We start from the raw sequence: 14692 nt of genomic DNA, 5'->3' as shown, positions 1-14692 counted from the left end.
TTCATCAATAGTAGATAAAATACTAAAGTTATTACGAGATTTTTAAGAATTTGGCGAGCAAGAATAATATTATACCGTACCGCACCTATTTTAAAGAATCGACTTAGTAGGCACCGATATCAAATATCAATAATTTTTGAATCGATCTGCCGATCCAACCTTCATTCGACAAGTCGGCATCTCGATTATTTATTTTTATTTTCCTCAAATGTCACACACAACCAAGTAAATGTGTTCTGTGGTTCTGTGCTCATAAGTTCGCAAGTTGCGACTGACAACTTAATAATTAATTTCGAATTTCGATTCGAAAAGTATACTTAAGGTTCAAATATAAACGCGGCAAATTTATAATTGTTATTAACAACTAAAATTATATTTAAGTAAACAAAAAATGCGTCGCAATTGGAAAGGTCGTTACAGAAACAATTGGTATAGGAAAACAAATAAACCAAACAATTCGTCAGATAGCAGTAGTATTAATAATTCATCATCGTCCTTGTTAGCGTCAAATACCTCAAGATCTTCAAGAGCTCCGGCTAATCAACTACCGATTGTTATACCAATTCACTCTGACAAGAATGTGTGGAAGCTATACTTTCCTTCTGAAGGTATTAATTTTTTTTAAAAAACTAATACTTATTAATAATATACAAAAAAGAAAATGTATACGTTTCAGAAAATAATCTTCATTTTTAAATTTATTAAATCTTTCAATCATTTTCAGAGCAATCATCCAATTCTGACATCTTACAAAATATCAAATGCTTTCAAAACTATATTGAACAAAACAGAAGCTCCTTTGATTTGGAAAAAATAGACCAAACTCGAAGTGTGTCATTGGATATGCATAATTTATTAAACAACGAAGAATTTAAAAATAAATGGTCAACATTTCAAAATGATTTATTTGAGAAACCAGATGTAACATTAAGAATTCTAGAGTTTTGTTTACATGAGGTGACTTAATTAAAACTCGTATAATATGTGTTTAATACAGCTCAAATAATAAATATTTTTATTGATTGGACTACAAATTTTGCAGACTCTAAAATGTGAATCTCGTATCAAAGTTAGAATACTAAACCATGAACCTGTTATACCAATAGCAAACCTTAAAGTTAATTATTTTGGTATGTGTTTTTTGCTACTAATTTTTATATATTTATCAATTAATATGTAATATATTGGAGGTTTCCTATTGCTATACATTTAATTACTTTTAGGAAAACTAGTGACTATCAAAGGTACTGTGATAAGAGTTGGTAGTATTGGCTTAATTTGTAGTTCTATGGCATTTGAATGTTCTAGTTGTCATAACATTCAGGCAGTGATGCAACCACAGGGAGTTTTTACAGGTATTTGTATATGTCATACATTTTTATTAAATGCTTAGATCAATTTATGCCAATAAGAATTATACATATGCTTAGTATTGTCTATATTTAAATTAAGGTTTGAATTTATTCCAGCCCCAAACATCTGTCAAAGTTGCAAAGGTGGACATAAATTTGAACCTCTGCAGTCTTCGCCATTTACAAACACTGTAGACTGGCAAGTAGCCAAAATTCAAGAGATTCAGTCACAGGTTATTTTTTTGTAATATAAACTTAATTAAAAAAATGTGAATGACTATGTTAAGTTAAATAGTTTAATGTCCCTTCAGGGGGTTTTGGTAACAAGACAAAGTGCAGTGAGTTCTGCCACTTGACATGCAATGATTTGAACACAGGACAGTGCATGGAGAACAGAGTGTCTTAACTCTGGTTTCACCCTACCTACTGCATATTAAGTTTGAAAACAGTAAAATATTTTAAAATATACCTTATTAATAATTTTTATTATAGAGCATATCTGGAACAATACCTAGAACAGTTGAAATTGAACTACAGGGTGATCTAGTAGGCAATGCTTGTCCCGGTGATGTACTTTCAGTCACTGGCATAGTACAGGTGATTATTATATAGAGCTAATATATAAATAATAAGGGTAAGTATGTTTTGAAACCCTGACATAAAAACAATAGCTTCAAATTGACAACATAAGTTATATTGTAATGAAATTTTAAAATAAAGCCTGTCATTATGTTTGCAGTTAATGACTTATGTGACTGTAAACACAATGATTGTGGGTTACTGTACCCACACAGTAGATATTGCCCCCACTTGGACATCCAGGGAAATTAAAGTAAATGAAAAATAATTATTATTTTTCAATTTTTGTAGACAACACACAGTTTTTTTTATTAAGTTAAAAAGTGGAATTTTTAATTATTACATGAGTTTAGCAAAAACAATCATCACAACTGGCCTTACCAGTTGTGATGATTGTTTTTGCTACTAGCTAGAATTCGGGAACTAGGGAACTGAGAATTTTAACTTTAACTTTTTTTTTTTGTGTTTAAAAAAAAATACCACTAAGTTTGAAAACTTAAGTTGACTTATGTGGTATATGATTTTTTAAAGGTACGCGGTGAAAGTAAAGGCGGTGAAAATGGACGCAGAGCAGCTAGACTATTACAACTCTATGTAGAAGCTGTCTCTATACACAGTCAAAGAAATCTTAGTAACCCAACTTTATCATTCACATTAAAAGATTATTATGCTATACAGGTAAGATATACTTTGTAGATTCCCGCTTAACAAGGCACACAGGACCTGTTATCACGACACAAAAAATAAGAATTATTAAATTACTAAAACCTTAGACAGTGTGAGGCCGTCGTGACGCAGGGCACAAGAATGTGACTGTAACACGACCGTCGTTTATTCATTCTAGCACCAACACAAAAACCGCGAGTTCAGTTTAGCCACTCAATATGCAATGCCTCGAATTCTGCGGAAAGTGGAAAGATGAAGTGTCATAATGGGAATGTAGTGTTTTAACACTAGGTTTCCCTTTGCCTACCCTACCCTGCTATGTGCGGGATAGTCTTAAGCTAAAAAAAACAAATATATTATTTTACAGGAAATCCACGCATCTGAAAATGTATTCAGACTTCTAGTCCATTCCTTGTGTCCAACTATATTTGGACATGAAGCAGTAAAAGCAGGTCTTTTACTGGGTTTATTTGAAGGGACTGAAACAGGAAATGGGACTCGACCAAATCCTCATGTCTTAATAGTTGGTGACCCTGGTTTAGGAAAGTCTCAGTTACTACAAGCAGCGGCTCATGCTGCCCCTAGAGGTACATATATTATGTATATATCATCACAATATATTGTCAAAACAAAGTACATTTTTGTAATTATAAATTAAATGCAAAAAAAGCGTGGATTCGATTTTGATTTTCACTACATAATTTCTTGTAATAAGGCGGAAAATGGAAAATAAAATCTATTAACACTATATTGTGCGTGCTTATCGTGTTAACTATTCAAGATGCGTGAAGTTAAAGAAAAAAAGTTAGGACTAAGTACCTTTTCTTAATTTTATTATCAAAATATATTTTTATATAATTTTGATATAAAGTGTATATTAACGTGAGTTTGTGGTGGAGGCGTGTACGTGTGCGGCGCGTCAGCGTCGGCGGGCGGGCTGACGGTGGCGCTGGGACGCGAGGCGGGCGGCGACTTCGCACTCGAGGCGGGCGCGCTCGTGCTCGCCGACAGGGGCGTATGCTGCGTCGATGAACTTGATAAGGTATACTTTACTTAAGTACCGCTTATGAATTTAGATTGCATTTTCATGAAATACATACCATGGTTATATTGGTTTAGTAATTATCGGTGTTTTGATTGATGATTAGTGTTTTTACCTAGTTACTTTATGTTCAAGTAAAGTAAAATCATTAAAAATGCATCATCTGTTCAACCTCAATGCTTCCTTTTTCTAGAGTGGGTTAAACACAATAGCTTGAGTCAAATTTTATTGGCAATAACTAAAACAATACTTTAGTTTTTTTCACTTTCACGCTACAGGCATTGCAATACGGAGTAAAGCTCAAAAAATGTTGGAGGGGTTTTTTCAGTCCTAACTCTATCCCTATGCCTACTCTGCAATATGCGTGAAGTTAAAAAGGAAAACAATTTATACAACCGCAGATGTCAGCACATCACAGCAGTCTACTAGAGGCCATGGAGCAGCGGCGCGTGAGCGTGGCGAAGGGCGGCGTGGTGTGCAGCCTGGCCGCGCGCGCCACGCTGCTGGCCGCCGCCAACCCCGCCAGCGGCTCTTACAACAGGTGTTTTTTTTACGACTTGGCTATATTGCTGTTGACCTGGGATAATCTTTACAGCGTCACCGGACGTTAGTCGCCCCTGGAAACAACAGGTACACTACGGTCGACGACTCGTTGTCACGACTGGAAAGTGGACACAGACTTGAAAGTGGGGCCCTTTCTGATCTCCTTTCTGTTTGGGAGGATAATTGAGCCATAGATTGGTCGGGGTGGTCTGGATCTCAGTCTATAGGGATGATTGTTAGGTCGCGTCAATGCGCTTGCTTTTTTAAGCAATGCAACGATAGAATTGCAATTTCTTTAAGTTGATTAGAAATCAATATGCTCTGTAATGGTCTATATTTTGTTTTCCTGAAAATGTTTATTAAAACATAACACTTTTATTATTACAGATCAAAAACCGTTGCTGAAAATTTAAAACTGAATTCTGCACTTCTATCAAGATTTGATTTAGTGTTTATTTTATTGGATTTACCAGATGAGGTTTGCATTATTTACATTTATCAAAGTTTGTTTTGTTATTTCTTATAGTTTAATTAATACATAGGATACCATTTTAAGTCAGGCACATTCTAAATACTACTAATTTTACGATTTAAATCGTTTATAAGCCGATATTTATTATTTTTTATATTTTAGAAAGTGGACGCAATGCTGTCAGAACACGTTCTAGCTTTACATTCTGGTTCAAAGAAACGAAAAGAAAATGGCACTATGAGTAATGCAAATATAAATATACAATCAAGCCAAACTGATAATGACGCGTCTTTAAGGTAAGCAATAACATTTTTAATTCTGTATAACGCAAAACAATTTAGCGCAATTTTATAGATAACACACATATTCTCAAGAAGTATGTAATCTCATTCCATACAAAAATACTTTTGCTCAATTTAACTATAATTACTATAAGATGAATAACACTATTAAAAAATTGTAACTACATTTGTATGAAGTGGTTGAAATCATATGTGATATGCAAAAAAATGTTATATAATTTTTATAATGTTACATTTACTTAAAAAATGTAAGATCATAAAAAATAGAAAAATAAAGTTTGCTTTGTAAAATAAACGCTGTTATAAATGACGTTCTAAAATTTTTGCAAGATATAGATATAAAACACAGTTTTGAGTCTTTCTCCTACTTAATGCAACGGTGGTTGTGGACTCGTTGACATAGACCTATGATTTCAAATTAATTGTTTCACGGGCTATATGGCATGTGTTTGTTGAAACCACATATTTTTTCAGAGATTTTTTTCAAAGTTTCTTTAAGCTCTATTTCAAAAAGTATGGTCCAATTATGCCTCGCCCAAAATCCACACCAAACACTGACACGTTGTGGAAGCATTTCTTTTTCTACAATTAGCTATACATGGCAATTTTGTCAATTAACAAAGCCATCAAGATGAAAGCCTTTGGCTCCAGTCGTGGCGCGGTGACCCAAGCGTGCGACAGTAAACGCGACAACTTTAAGGGTTCGATTTCCGCTCGAGGAAATGAAATATTTAATATTTTCATTTTCTCCGTCTAGCCACGAGGCAAAGCACGGTGTTTAGTCTCGCCACTCAACATCTCAATTTTTCTACATCTTTTAGAATAAACCGTACTAACTTATTTCAATCTTGTTAAAGCAAAAGATTGCGACTGAAGCCCGGCGAGGTCATTGACACATTACCATTGGTTCTACTACGCAAATATATTGCATATGCGAGAAGATATGTTCATCCCAAATTAAGTACGGAAGCTGCGAATATCTTACAGGATTTCTACTTAGAACTACGCAATCAGCATCAGGGGATATCAAATGAAGGCACTCCTATCACTACAAGGCAACTGGAAGCGTGTATAAGACTTACACAGGTGAATACGCAAAAAACTAGGCTTATTTTACAAAATAACAAAAATTTACCTTTTTTTATCTGTATTTTTAAATATACAAAACAGGTTAACGCAACATTTCTTCAAAGGTCATTCATTACCAATATGAGTTGTCTATTTACCCGACACACTGACGTCACATCGTCGAATATTTTCTAATTTCGAAGCGAAGCGAAGTATAGAAGTATAGTCTTTTAATATAGTCCAATGTTTTCTATATTTTTAGTTAAATTGGATGCAAACTCACACAGAGTTATAATCTATGTAAACATATAGTTATTACCCACTAAGGATTTCAAATGCATTGTTATAAAAAAATTACATATTTATGCGACTTACTAAATGCTCATAACTTTTTTCTCATATCTTTTATCATAGATAGTTTTTATCTAGTCACATTCATTCAAAAATAGTGAAATATAGATGTTCAAAGATTAATTTATGTTACAGTTTTTATATAAGTGTTAGGAATGCCTATCACTATTAGTGGGCAATCACACTCTTTTTTAATCTATTTAAATTTAAAAAAAGTCGTTCTTTGACACTATATTTTTTTATAGAATTTTGTTTATATGCTGCATCCTGCATGCTATTTAATGTCCGTTCACGTTGAATGGCGATTTACATTGTTACCAGAACGAGGAAATGAAAATATTAAATATTTCAGACATTTTAATTAATTAATGTTAAATTTTATATTTGTTGTATTATAGGCTAGAGCAAGGGTGGATTTAAGAGAGGAGGCCTCGGCTCAGGATGCGAATGACGTCATCAGCCTCATGAAACACAGTCTTATGGATACATACAGCGATGAATTTGGCAATATTGAACTATCACGCTCTATAAACGGATCCGGTGTCAGTTCTAGGAACAAGGTATTGAATTTAAAAAAAAATTCAGCTTCACGCTGTATCCCGCCTAGCCAGGAGGCTTAGTGTTAAACGATTTTTTCGCCGAATTCTAAAGGCATTGCGTGTTGAATGGCGGAATTCAACACCGCGCATTGCTTCGACACCAAAGCGAAGAACTAAAAATGTTAAATATTTCACTTCCTCAAGTAGGAATCAAACCCCAACGTATAAAATATTATTAAATAGTTTGTTAGTAAGTTTATAGTATGTGTAAATAGTTGACATGTATATTAATTTTTGTTTTAATTTTGAATACGATGGTCGTGGATTCGACTTCAAGGGGAATAATAATATTTATTTTAATTTCTGTGTTATGATAAGACAAAGCGATATCTCCTATATACCATGCTCTGCGAGAAAATGCGTAAAGCTAAAAAATAGAACTTATTCAAAATATAAATTTAAGATTTTTTTTATAATTATACTACTGTTAATAACTATTTTTGTCTATAGGTAAAACGATTTTTAGATCTATTGAGCCGACGATCTCATCAATTAGGCAAAGATATATTTACAAGACAAGAGTTAATACAAATACACAAATCAGCTGCTATTGCTGGTGACCCAAATGATCTTATAGAAGCCATGCACATACATTCCTATTTACTCCTTAAAGGATCTAATACATACCAATTAGTGTCAATTTGATTGATTTGAAATGTAAAATATACGTTTTTATTAAATAAATATTTAATAAGCTGCTTTTTAATATTTACTGTGACAAAAAGAGTATAAAAAAAACATATAGCTCAAAAATTAAAACAACAGCATTTTTAGTGTCAACTTAATATAAAAAATTACTTGGTATAAAGAAGTTCAAAAATGCCATAAATTAACAATTGAACTAGTATAAACACATATAATTTAAGCTTGGTATCTAATTGCAGTTTTATTAATTGAAATTGTGAATTCACACAATTTTCGCATCTTTTTTTATATGTTTTGTTAGGGATTCAATATAATAAGCCACATAAGGGGGAATGAATCACTGCAGGGGATCCAAAAAAAGAAAATAATAATTTAAACAATTTTGTGATGGTGCTCTAATAACATATAATTTAGAATAATTGGTCATTATAGATTGAGCTTTGTCAAAGAAACAAAACTAAAATTTGCAGTTCTTTCAATTGTTTTGCAATTTATAAATATGCATTTTAAAATTAGAAAAATGGTTTACTCTCTGTCTCGATGATAAAAAAATCAAGAAAAAATATTTGATAATACAATATTTAATACAAAAAAAATATAAAAAATATTTTTAAATTTGTTCTAACCACCTCTTGCAGGTACTTGCTCTAAAGCCATAGACACATGGCAACAGCAATATAAAGATCCTATCAATATTAAAGAATTTAAAAGTGATGGTTGTGTGAAACTTTCAAAAAACAAATTGCCAACATCACTACCACCAAATAAATAAAAATTAGAAATAGCAGACAATGCTAACAGAGGTGAGCACAAAAAAGCAATAAATCTTGTCTCCATAGCCTCAGTTCTTAGAATATTTATTCTAAACTTAGTATACATATCACATTTAGAAAGAGCCTTGCCAATATATTCTAATGTAATACCTGAGTAGTTTAGCAAGGACCACACAAGAATGTGCCACACAGTTCCATGCCATACAAAAACAAATAAAAAAGTTGCAAGTGATGCCAACAGTTTATATGAGATCTTTGGTAATTTACAATATTGACCCAATATAGTGTACCCTGGCTTGTAAATGTACCTGAAAAGTAAATATTTCAATTTAGCATCTAAATGTACAAGAAGTGAATAACAACAAACATTAATTAGAATGATAAAAAAATTAACTATACAATTCCTAAAACTAAATTTGTGTTAATTTGTAAATTTTTGTAAATGTAGATATTATATAAAAAAATATAATAAAATTACTAACTTCACCAAAAATCTATAGAGTCCAACATCAAAATGCTTCCACATTTGAGAATAAACATGAATTCTAGCGATGCATCTTGGTGTTGGAGGTGGTTCCATATTATCGAGTCTGGCAAAAGCTCCGGCAATTCCATAAGAAACAACATATTTCATATGGAACTCCAATCCCATCCACAATCCTCCACCACATAAAGCTATTGTTGGTAATTTTCTTACTAACTGAAAAACAACTATACAATATTAATTTTGTTTTTTTTTATTTTACATTGTATTAAAAATATAATTTACACATACCTGCATGTCATTTTGCATGGCAAAAAAATAAATATAGTGAAAAGTCAAATCCAATATAAAAGTATAGAGCTGAAAAAATGTCATGTCTACTACAAATCTCTTTAATCTCGGGATTATTTTTTTTCTTTTAGTTGTAAAACTTTTTTCAAATTCTTCATAAAGAATAACTGGTCCAGTATACAATAGTGGCAAATATAATATGTAACTGAATAAGTTTACAATATCATTCCAAGTCAAAATATTATCCTTTTTCTCAATAAAGTCTAAAGAATAACTTATACACCGTAGTTCAATCCATGCTACACTAAATAATATGAGATAAACTTCCTCGTCTTGCATATCTTTGTGATCCAAAAAGTTCCAAAAATAATACTTATATTTTAATGAGTTATAACTTAAAAGTAATAGTATACTTGTAATCCAAATACTTAATTTTCTTCCACCACATAATAAAATTAATGCATACATCACAGGTTGAGCAAAAATGATTAACATTTGTTTACATCCCATGTAAACAATGACAAATATTGTGCTAGATAATATTAACCAATACTTTAAAAAGGAACTGCATATTATGTATAAAATTTCAGATATCACAAATTGACATATCATAAAATACCAAGAGGTATAAAAAAAATATTTCCAACTACTCCATTCAATATCTGAGACATCTTTTAGTCTTGCAATAAAATACCAGCCTCTTTGTAAATCATTAAATGAGAACAATAATTTCTCATCTCTTTCTAGTATATCTGTATAGAAAAAGATAAGATTATATTATAAAAAGTGACAAAATTACTAATATAAACATTAAACTTAAAAAAGTTACCTGTTTGTGCTTCGAAAAGCTTTAATAGAGAGTATATATTCGCAACTATCCATAGAAAAAAATAGATATATAATTCAGTATACGAAAGATTTGATTTCATTATATTCATAGCATTCATTCTTGCTCATTAGTCAGGTAAATATTAATTATATATATTCAAGTTTTAAAATTTTGCCGGTTGAAATATTTCCGCGATAATTTAGATGATATGAATCTCGTCATGACACTGACACTTAACGATGGCAATTGGCAACTGCTATGCTGCTAAATGCTAAAGGCAAAGCTCAAAAGTGACAAATTAACATAGACAAATATTAAATACTAATATAGGGATGTCCATCTATTTCGAGTAGTAAATTATTAGTACCGTAAATTATTATTAACTTTTCAGTTAATATTACTAGAAACATGATACAGTTATTTTAATGCCTACCGCAATGATTGAGCTCTAAAGATTGGTATATAAACAATTATAAAAGAATAAGATGCCTCAATATTCTGACCATGTCCAAACCACCGCTATAACAATTATCTTAGTTCTTTTCTCTGTAATTTATTACGAGTATTCCTTTATCAATATCTTAACGTATCTAGCGTAACTGTATTTACTGCTTTGGCAATGTTCACTGAGTAAATGTTTAATATTTATAATGTTTACACGCTTGTCGAAGCATACCTTTTGTCTATTTACTTTTTTTCTCAAGCCCAAATGAATATACTATGTAAATGTTGCCAGAGCACGAAATACTGCTTCACTTGGTACGTGTGGGTCATTATTAGAAATACCCGCCTTTCAGAATTATCCGAATTCATTTTACTACACTACAGCCTACAGCACACATTTTTAGTATAATGCCGTATATTTTGTGGTTCAAAGTTAATGAAAAGATACTTTATATAGATAATTTACTTATAACTTTTTGGTTTTCATGTGTAATGTACTGATTAAAGAAAAATCAAAAATAAAAATATAACAGATATTTTTATTTTTGATTTGATTTTTATATTGATTATTTATTACATTTGTTTTAATGCATGTTAAAAAAATACATTCCAAAATCAACTTTAACTTTGAACGCATTGTTTTTGTGTTGATCTTCACATAGTCATATTTTAATAGAAAGGTTAAACGAACCAACTAAAACTTGTGATGCAGTGTGTTCTACTTTTCTTAGTCATGCATTGTTTTAGTTTAGTTAGACATACGTCAAGTTTATACGTGGTTGTCTCGACCACAAGTTATTTCACAATTAAATGATAAACAGTTATACTGCTTTATACCCATACTATGGTTTTGTTTAATAGTTTTGTTTTTATTTAATTATTTCCACGGATGTACTTAGTATTTGATAATAAATTGTATAAATAAAAATATGGAAAGTCGTTTTTGTTTTATAATTCTTACTTTAGTGAGTTGTCACGTACAATTAGGTGAGTATTTATATTATTATATTTATGATAAATATTAAGATGTCAAAAGTCAAGGATGTTTGTGTAAACATTTGAGATATCGCTCTACCTACACATTCTTAGTCCCTATCATCTAATGTTAAAATAATATTAAGTGAAACATATTTTTACCCAGTTTGTTTACGCAAAACCTCGACAAAAGCATGTTGTTGCGTTGCGTGCGTGTTTTTCAGCTTCACGCTGTATCCCGCACACAGCAGGTTGGGCAGAACCTAGTGTTAAGACAACCCGTTCCCCACCGAATTTCCACCGAATTTCCACCGAATTCTGGAGGCATGCTGAGAAGCGGAAATTAACGCTGCGCTTTGTCTCTACACCGAGCGAAGAAATGGAATGATAAATTTTAATAAATATTTAATTTCCTCGAATGGGGATCAAACCTACAACACACACACTTTGTGCCCCTGTGCAACGACTGACCTTTAGTTTTGTATGTCACGGTTTCAATTTGGCATTATCATTATGTAAAGAGGAAAGGTCATAAAGCCTTACATTTTTTTTAAATTGTTAATTATATTTACTTCCTAAAATTATTATTTTTAAGAACAAATAAACATCCGAAAATACATGGTATCATGTCGTACTTTTAAAGAATATGTTCATATATGTAAAAATATGTACATATATTTATTAATTGAACCAATCCAGGCACATAATGTCAGAAATTAATCTATTAAGCTACACTAACAACATAACAGTTTTAAGTATTAATTATTATATACTATTAAGGCATAAAAGCAATCTTGTTACAAGAAGTTACCAATTAAAATAATAAATTCCTCCCTTTTTCAGGTATCGGTAAAGACCAGCGATACAATCCAAGTAGCGATTTTTTGCTACATGAAGGTGGTTTAACTCCAAATAATAAAAATACATATGCGGCAAATTTTCCAAGTTTGCCTAATCCAAAACCTAACGTAGTATCGACAGAAGGTGCTAATATTAATTCAGTAAATACGGCAAAGCAACAATCGTCTGGTAAACGCGACTATGTTGCACCTCAGCCATCAACATCAAAGCCAACAACAGCAACACTATCTACACCTAAAGCAAATCCTACCACTAAAGCAAGTAGTACAACACAAACATCAAAAAGAGATTATGTAGCTCCTCAATTTCCAACTTTGAAGCCCATTGGAACATCACGTCCACAACCTGGTGCAATTTCAACGCCCATGCCCTCTGGTATACCGAAAAGAGATTATGTAAATCCCAAATATGAAGGCGCAGGAAAAGTTAAAGATCTAATTAATTTCTACGATAGTAAATCGACTGTGAGTGGTTTGACAACTCCGCGTACGTTAAGTTATAGTTCAATATTGTCAAAAAACAAAGATCAAGTCGCTGATAAATCCAGTATCGGTTCATCACCAACCATTATGGCTACCACAAAAAAACCCATTGTGATTAATAGTAACTTACCAACAAATGGATTGCGAAATCCTCCCCTTCCCAGTACTTTAGCAAATAACCAAGGTCATGTAACAAATACGAATTCGAATAGTGCTACAGACGCAGAATTGCAAGTTGTGAGTGAAGAACTGCTTCGCAAAGATGTAAACAATGCAGCAAAATATATAACAATTAACTATCAAGAAAAAACTACTTCATTTTCAAAAGACGATAAAGCCCCTTCTCCGTAAGTATTTGTCGTGTTTGGAATAACTGAATTAAGCAGTAAAGATTTCCTTCTGTTTCGTGTCATAAGAATTTTAATATGACTTGACAATATCGGTTTCGGCCAGAACTAGCTGAAAATTAAGACTAAAGCAGAAGATTTGCACAAACTATATGTATGCAAAAATAGTAAACATAAACAATATATCAATCTACGAGATAAAGATGTTCATAATGTATTTTTATGTTTGCAGATTACTCACTATTGCACCTGACGCGTGGAACATTCTGACCGTACAAAAATTCTTGCCATTATTAGATAATTATGAACGTGATACCTTAGTAAATGAATATGTTACAGCACAGGTAAAGTTAAATAAATAAATTCAATCGTACATGAGTATTAACTATAAATAAAGATATTTTAATAATTTAGTATGTATATTGCAGGAAAAGAATGAGGAAAATGCGTTTATGGATGCAATAATGGCTACAAGTGTGATACGTCACTTAATGAATTTTCTAAAAGATAAAGGTACACAAGATTTTTGGAAAATGCCTAATTAATTTACTTAATTAATAGTGAGTATCACCAATAAACAAAATAAAAATGTTTTTTGTTAACGTTATAGGATATGTCTCGCCGGATCCTAAGCTACAACGAGATTATTTAAAACAGATGTGGTTTGGTTTATATTCAAGAGGAAAAGGCAAAATTAGTAGCTCTGGTTTCGAGCATGTCTTTGTATCTGAGCTTAAAAATGGAGAAGTATCAGGTATAAATGTAAATTCTATTAAATTTGTTAATTAATATTTACTTTTATTAACTAGTATATTTCTTGTTATAGGCTTACATAACTGGGTATATTTTTCCAAAGAAGAAGAAGCGAACCGAATAAATTATTTAGGCTACCTCAAATATGCCGAACTGAGTGATGTAAGTATATTGAAAATAAATAATATATTTACAAATTGATAACAAAGAGATGTATTTTTTATTGTATGTAATAAAAACACAAGAAAAAATTAAATTGTAAAGATTGTTAACAATGGCAGGCTTATTTTTGAAAGAGCTTCCTTCCAGCTAATCAAAGGAGGTAGATGAGAAACGATTTGCATAATAAAATCAATCAATGCAATCATAATAGTAAAAAAAACATATGCTTAATTGATATTAATACTTTTAATTTATATCTTATAAAATTTTATTGTCTACAGAAAGGGGCTGTGATCAAAATACATTTCAATCAACAAGGAGTTGACAAACCTGTGGACACAATGTTTATTGGGACATCTCCTGAATTAGAAATGGCGATATACACTTTATGTTATGTAACTCGTGTCGATAATGACTGCAATATAAAGCTCGGAAATAAGGATGTAAACATTATTACTCACAACTTTAGATATCGTAGCAAAAATTTTATAGGCAGTGCTTATCCTCAAATTTAAAAATAAATACTAAAAACAATTATAAAATTAACACAGCAAATAACAAATTCGATTATATTCTGTAAAAATGTTTTTAATATGTTTTAATGATTATAGAAACTATTTTTGTTATCAAAGCTTTTATTTATATATCCTTATTCATGCCACAATGTCTAAA

The 14692-nt window shown here is 31.4% G+C and overlaps 4 protein-coding genes across 4 annotated transcripts in view; 2 read left to right on the top strand and 2 right to left on the bottom strand.

Annotated features, from left to right (window-relative positions):
* kl-3 (dynein heavy chain 8, axonemal kl-3) overlaps positions 1-200 on the bottom strand; it is a 40101-nt gene extending 39901 nt beyond the window's left edge. Inside the window, exon 1 of the mRNA XM_085191092.1 lies at positions 86-200. The gene's annotated coding sequence lies outside the window, so the exon portion shown is untranslated. The remainder of the gene's footprint in view (positions 1-85) is intronic.
* On the top strand, positions 189-7668 carry rec (minichromosome maintenance 8 factor recombination-defective). The gene is made up of 15 exons (XM_085191095.1): positions 189-608; positions 725-957; positions 1043-1130; positions 1224-1355; positions 1470-1585; positions 1845-1949; positions 2463-2609; positions 2965-3184; positions 3497-3639; positions 4041-4180; positions 4570-4660; positions 4817-4950; positions 5814-6042; positions 6774-6935; positions 7425-7668. The coding sequence occupies exons 1-15, from the start codon at positions 392-394 to the stop codon at positions 7617-7619; spliced, it is 2352 nt and encodes a 783-aa protein (XP_085047221.1). The 5' UTR covers positions 189-391; the 3' UTR covers positions 7620-7668.
* A 514-nt stretch (positions 7669-8182) lies between these two features.
* On the bottom strand, positions 8183-10137 carry rasp (protein-cysteine N-palmitoyltransferase Rasp). Its single transcript, XM_085191097.1, has 4 exons — positions 9997-10137; positions 9168-9919; positions 8875-9092; positions 8183-8700 (listed from the first exon to the last, which is right to left on the bottom strand). The coding sequence occupies exons 1-4, from the start codon at positions 10112-10114 to the stop codon at positions 8241-8243; spliced, it is 1548 nt and encodes a 515-aa protein (XP_085047223.1). The 5' UTR covers positions 10115-10137; the 3' UTR covers positions 8183-8240.
* Positions 10138-11287: 1150 nt separating this feature from the next.
* Positions 11288-14646, top strand: LOC146535627 (uridylate-specific endoribonuclease C-like). The gene is made up of 7 exons (XM_085191096.1): positions 11288-11427; positions 12259-13105; positions 13338-13449; positions 13534-13618; positions 13716-13859; positions 13932-14020; positions 14302-14646. Exons 1-7 carry the CDS (start codon positions 11370-11372, stop codon positions 14533-14535), a joined length of 1569 nt encoding a protein of 522 aa, XP_085047222.1. The 5' UTR covers positions 11288-11369; the 3' UTR covers positions 14536-14646.
* The last annotated feature ends 46 nt before the right edge of the window (positions 14647-14692 follow it).

The sequence above is a fragment of the Heliconius melpomene genome, chromosome 10, assembly GCF_056956725.1.
Source record: "Heliconius melpomene rosina isolate 202511_hmr_F chromosome 10, ASM5695672v1, whole genome shotgun sequence".
NCBI lineage: Eukaryota > Metazoa > Arthropoda > Insecta > Lepidoptera > Nymphalidae > Heliconius > Heliconius melpomene.
Note: the sequence above shows the minus strand (reverse complement) of the source record. Positions and strands in the feature narration are given on the sequence as shown.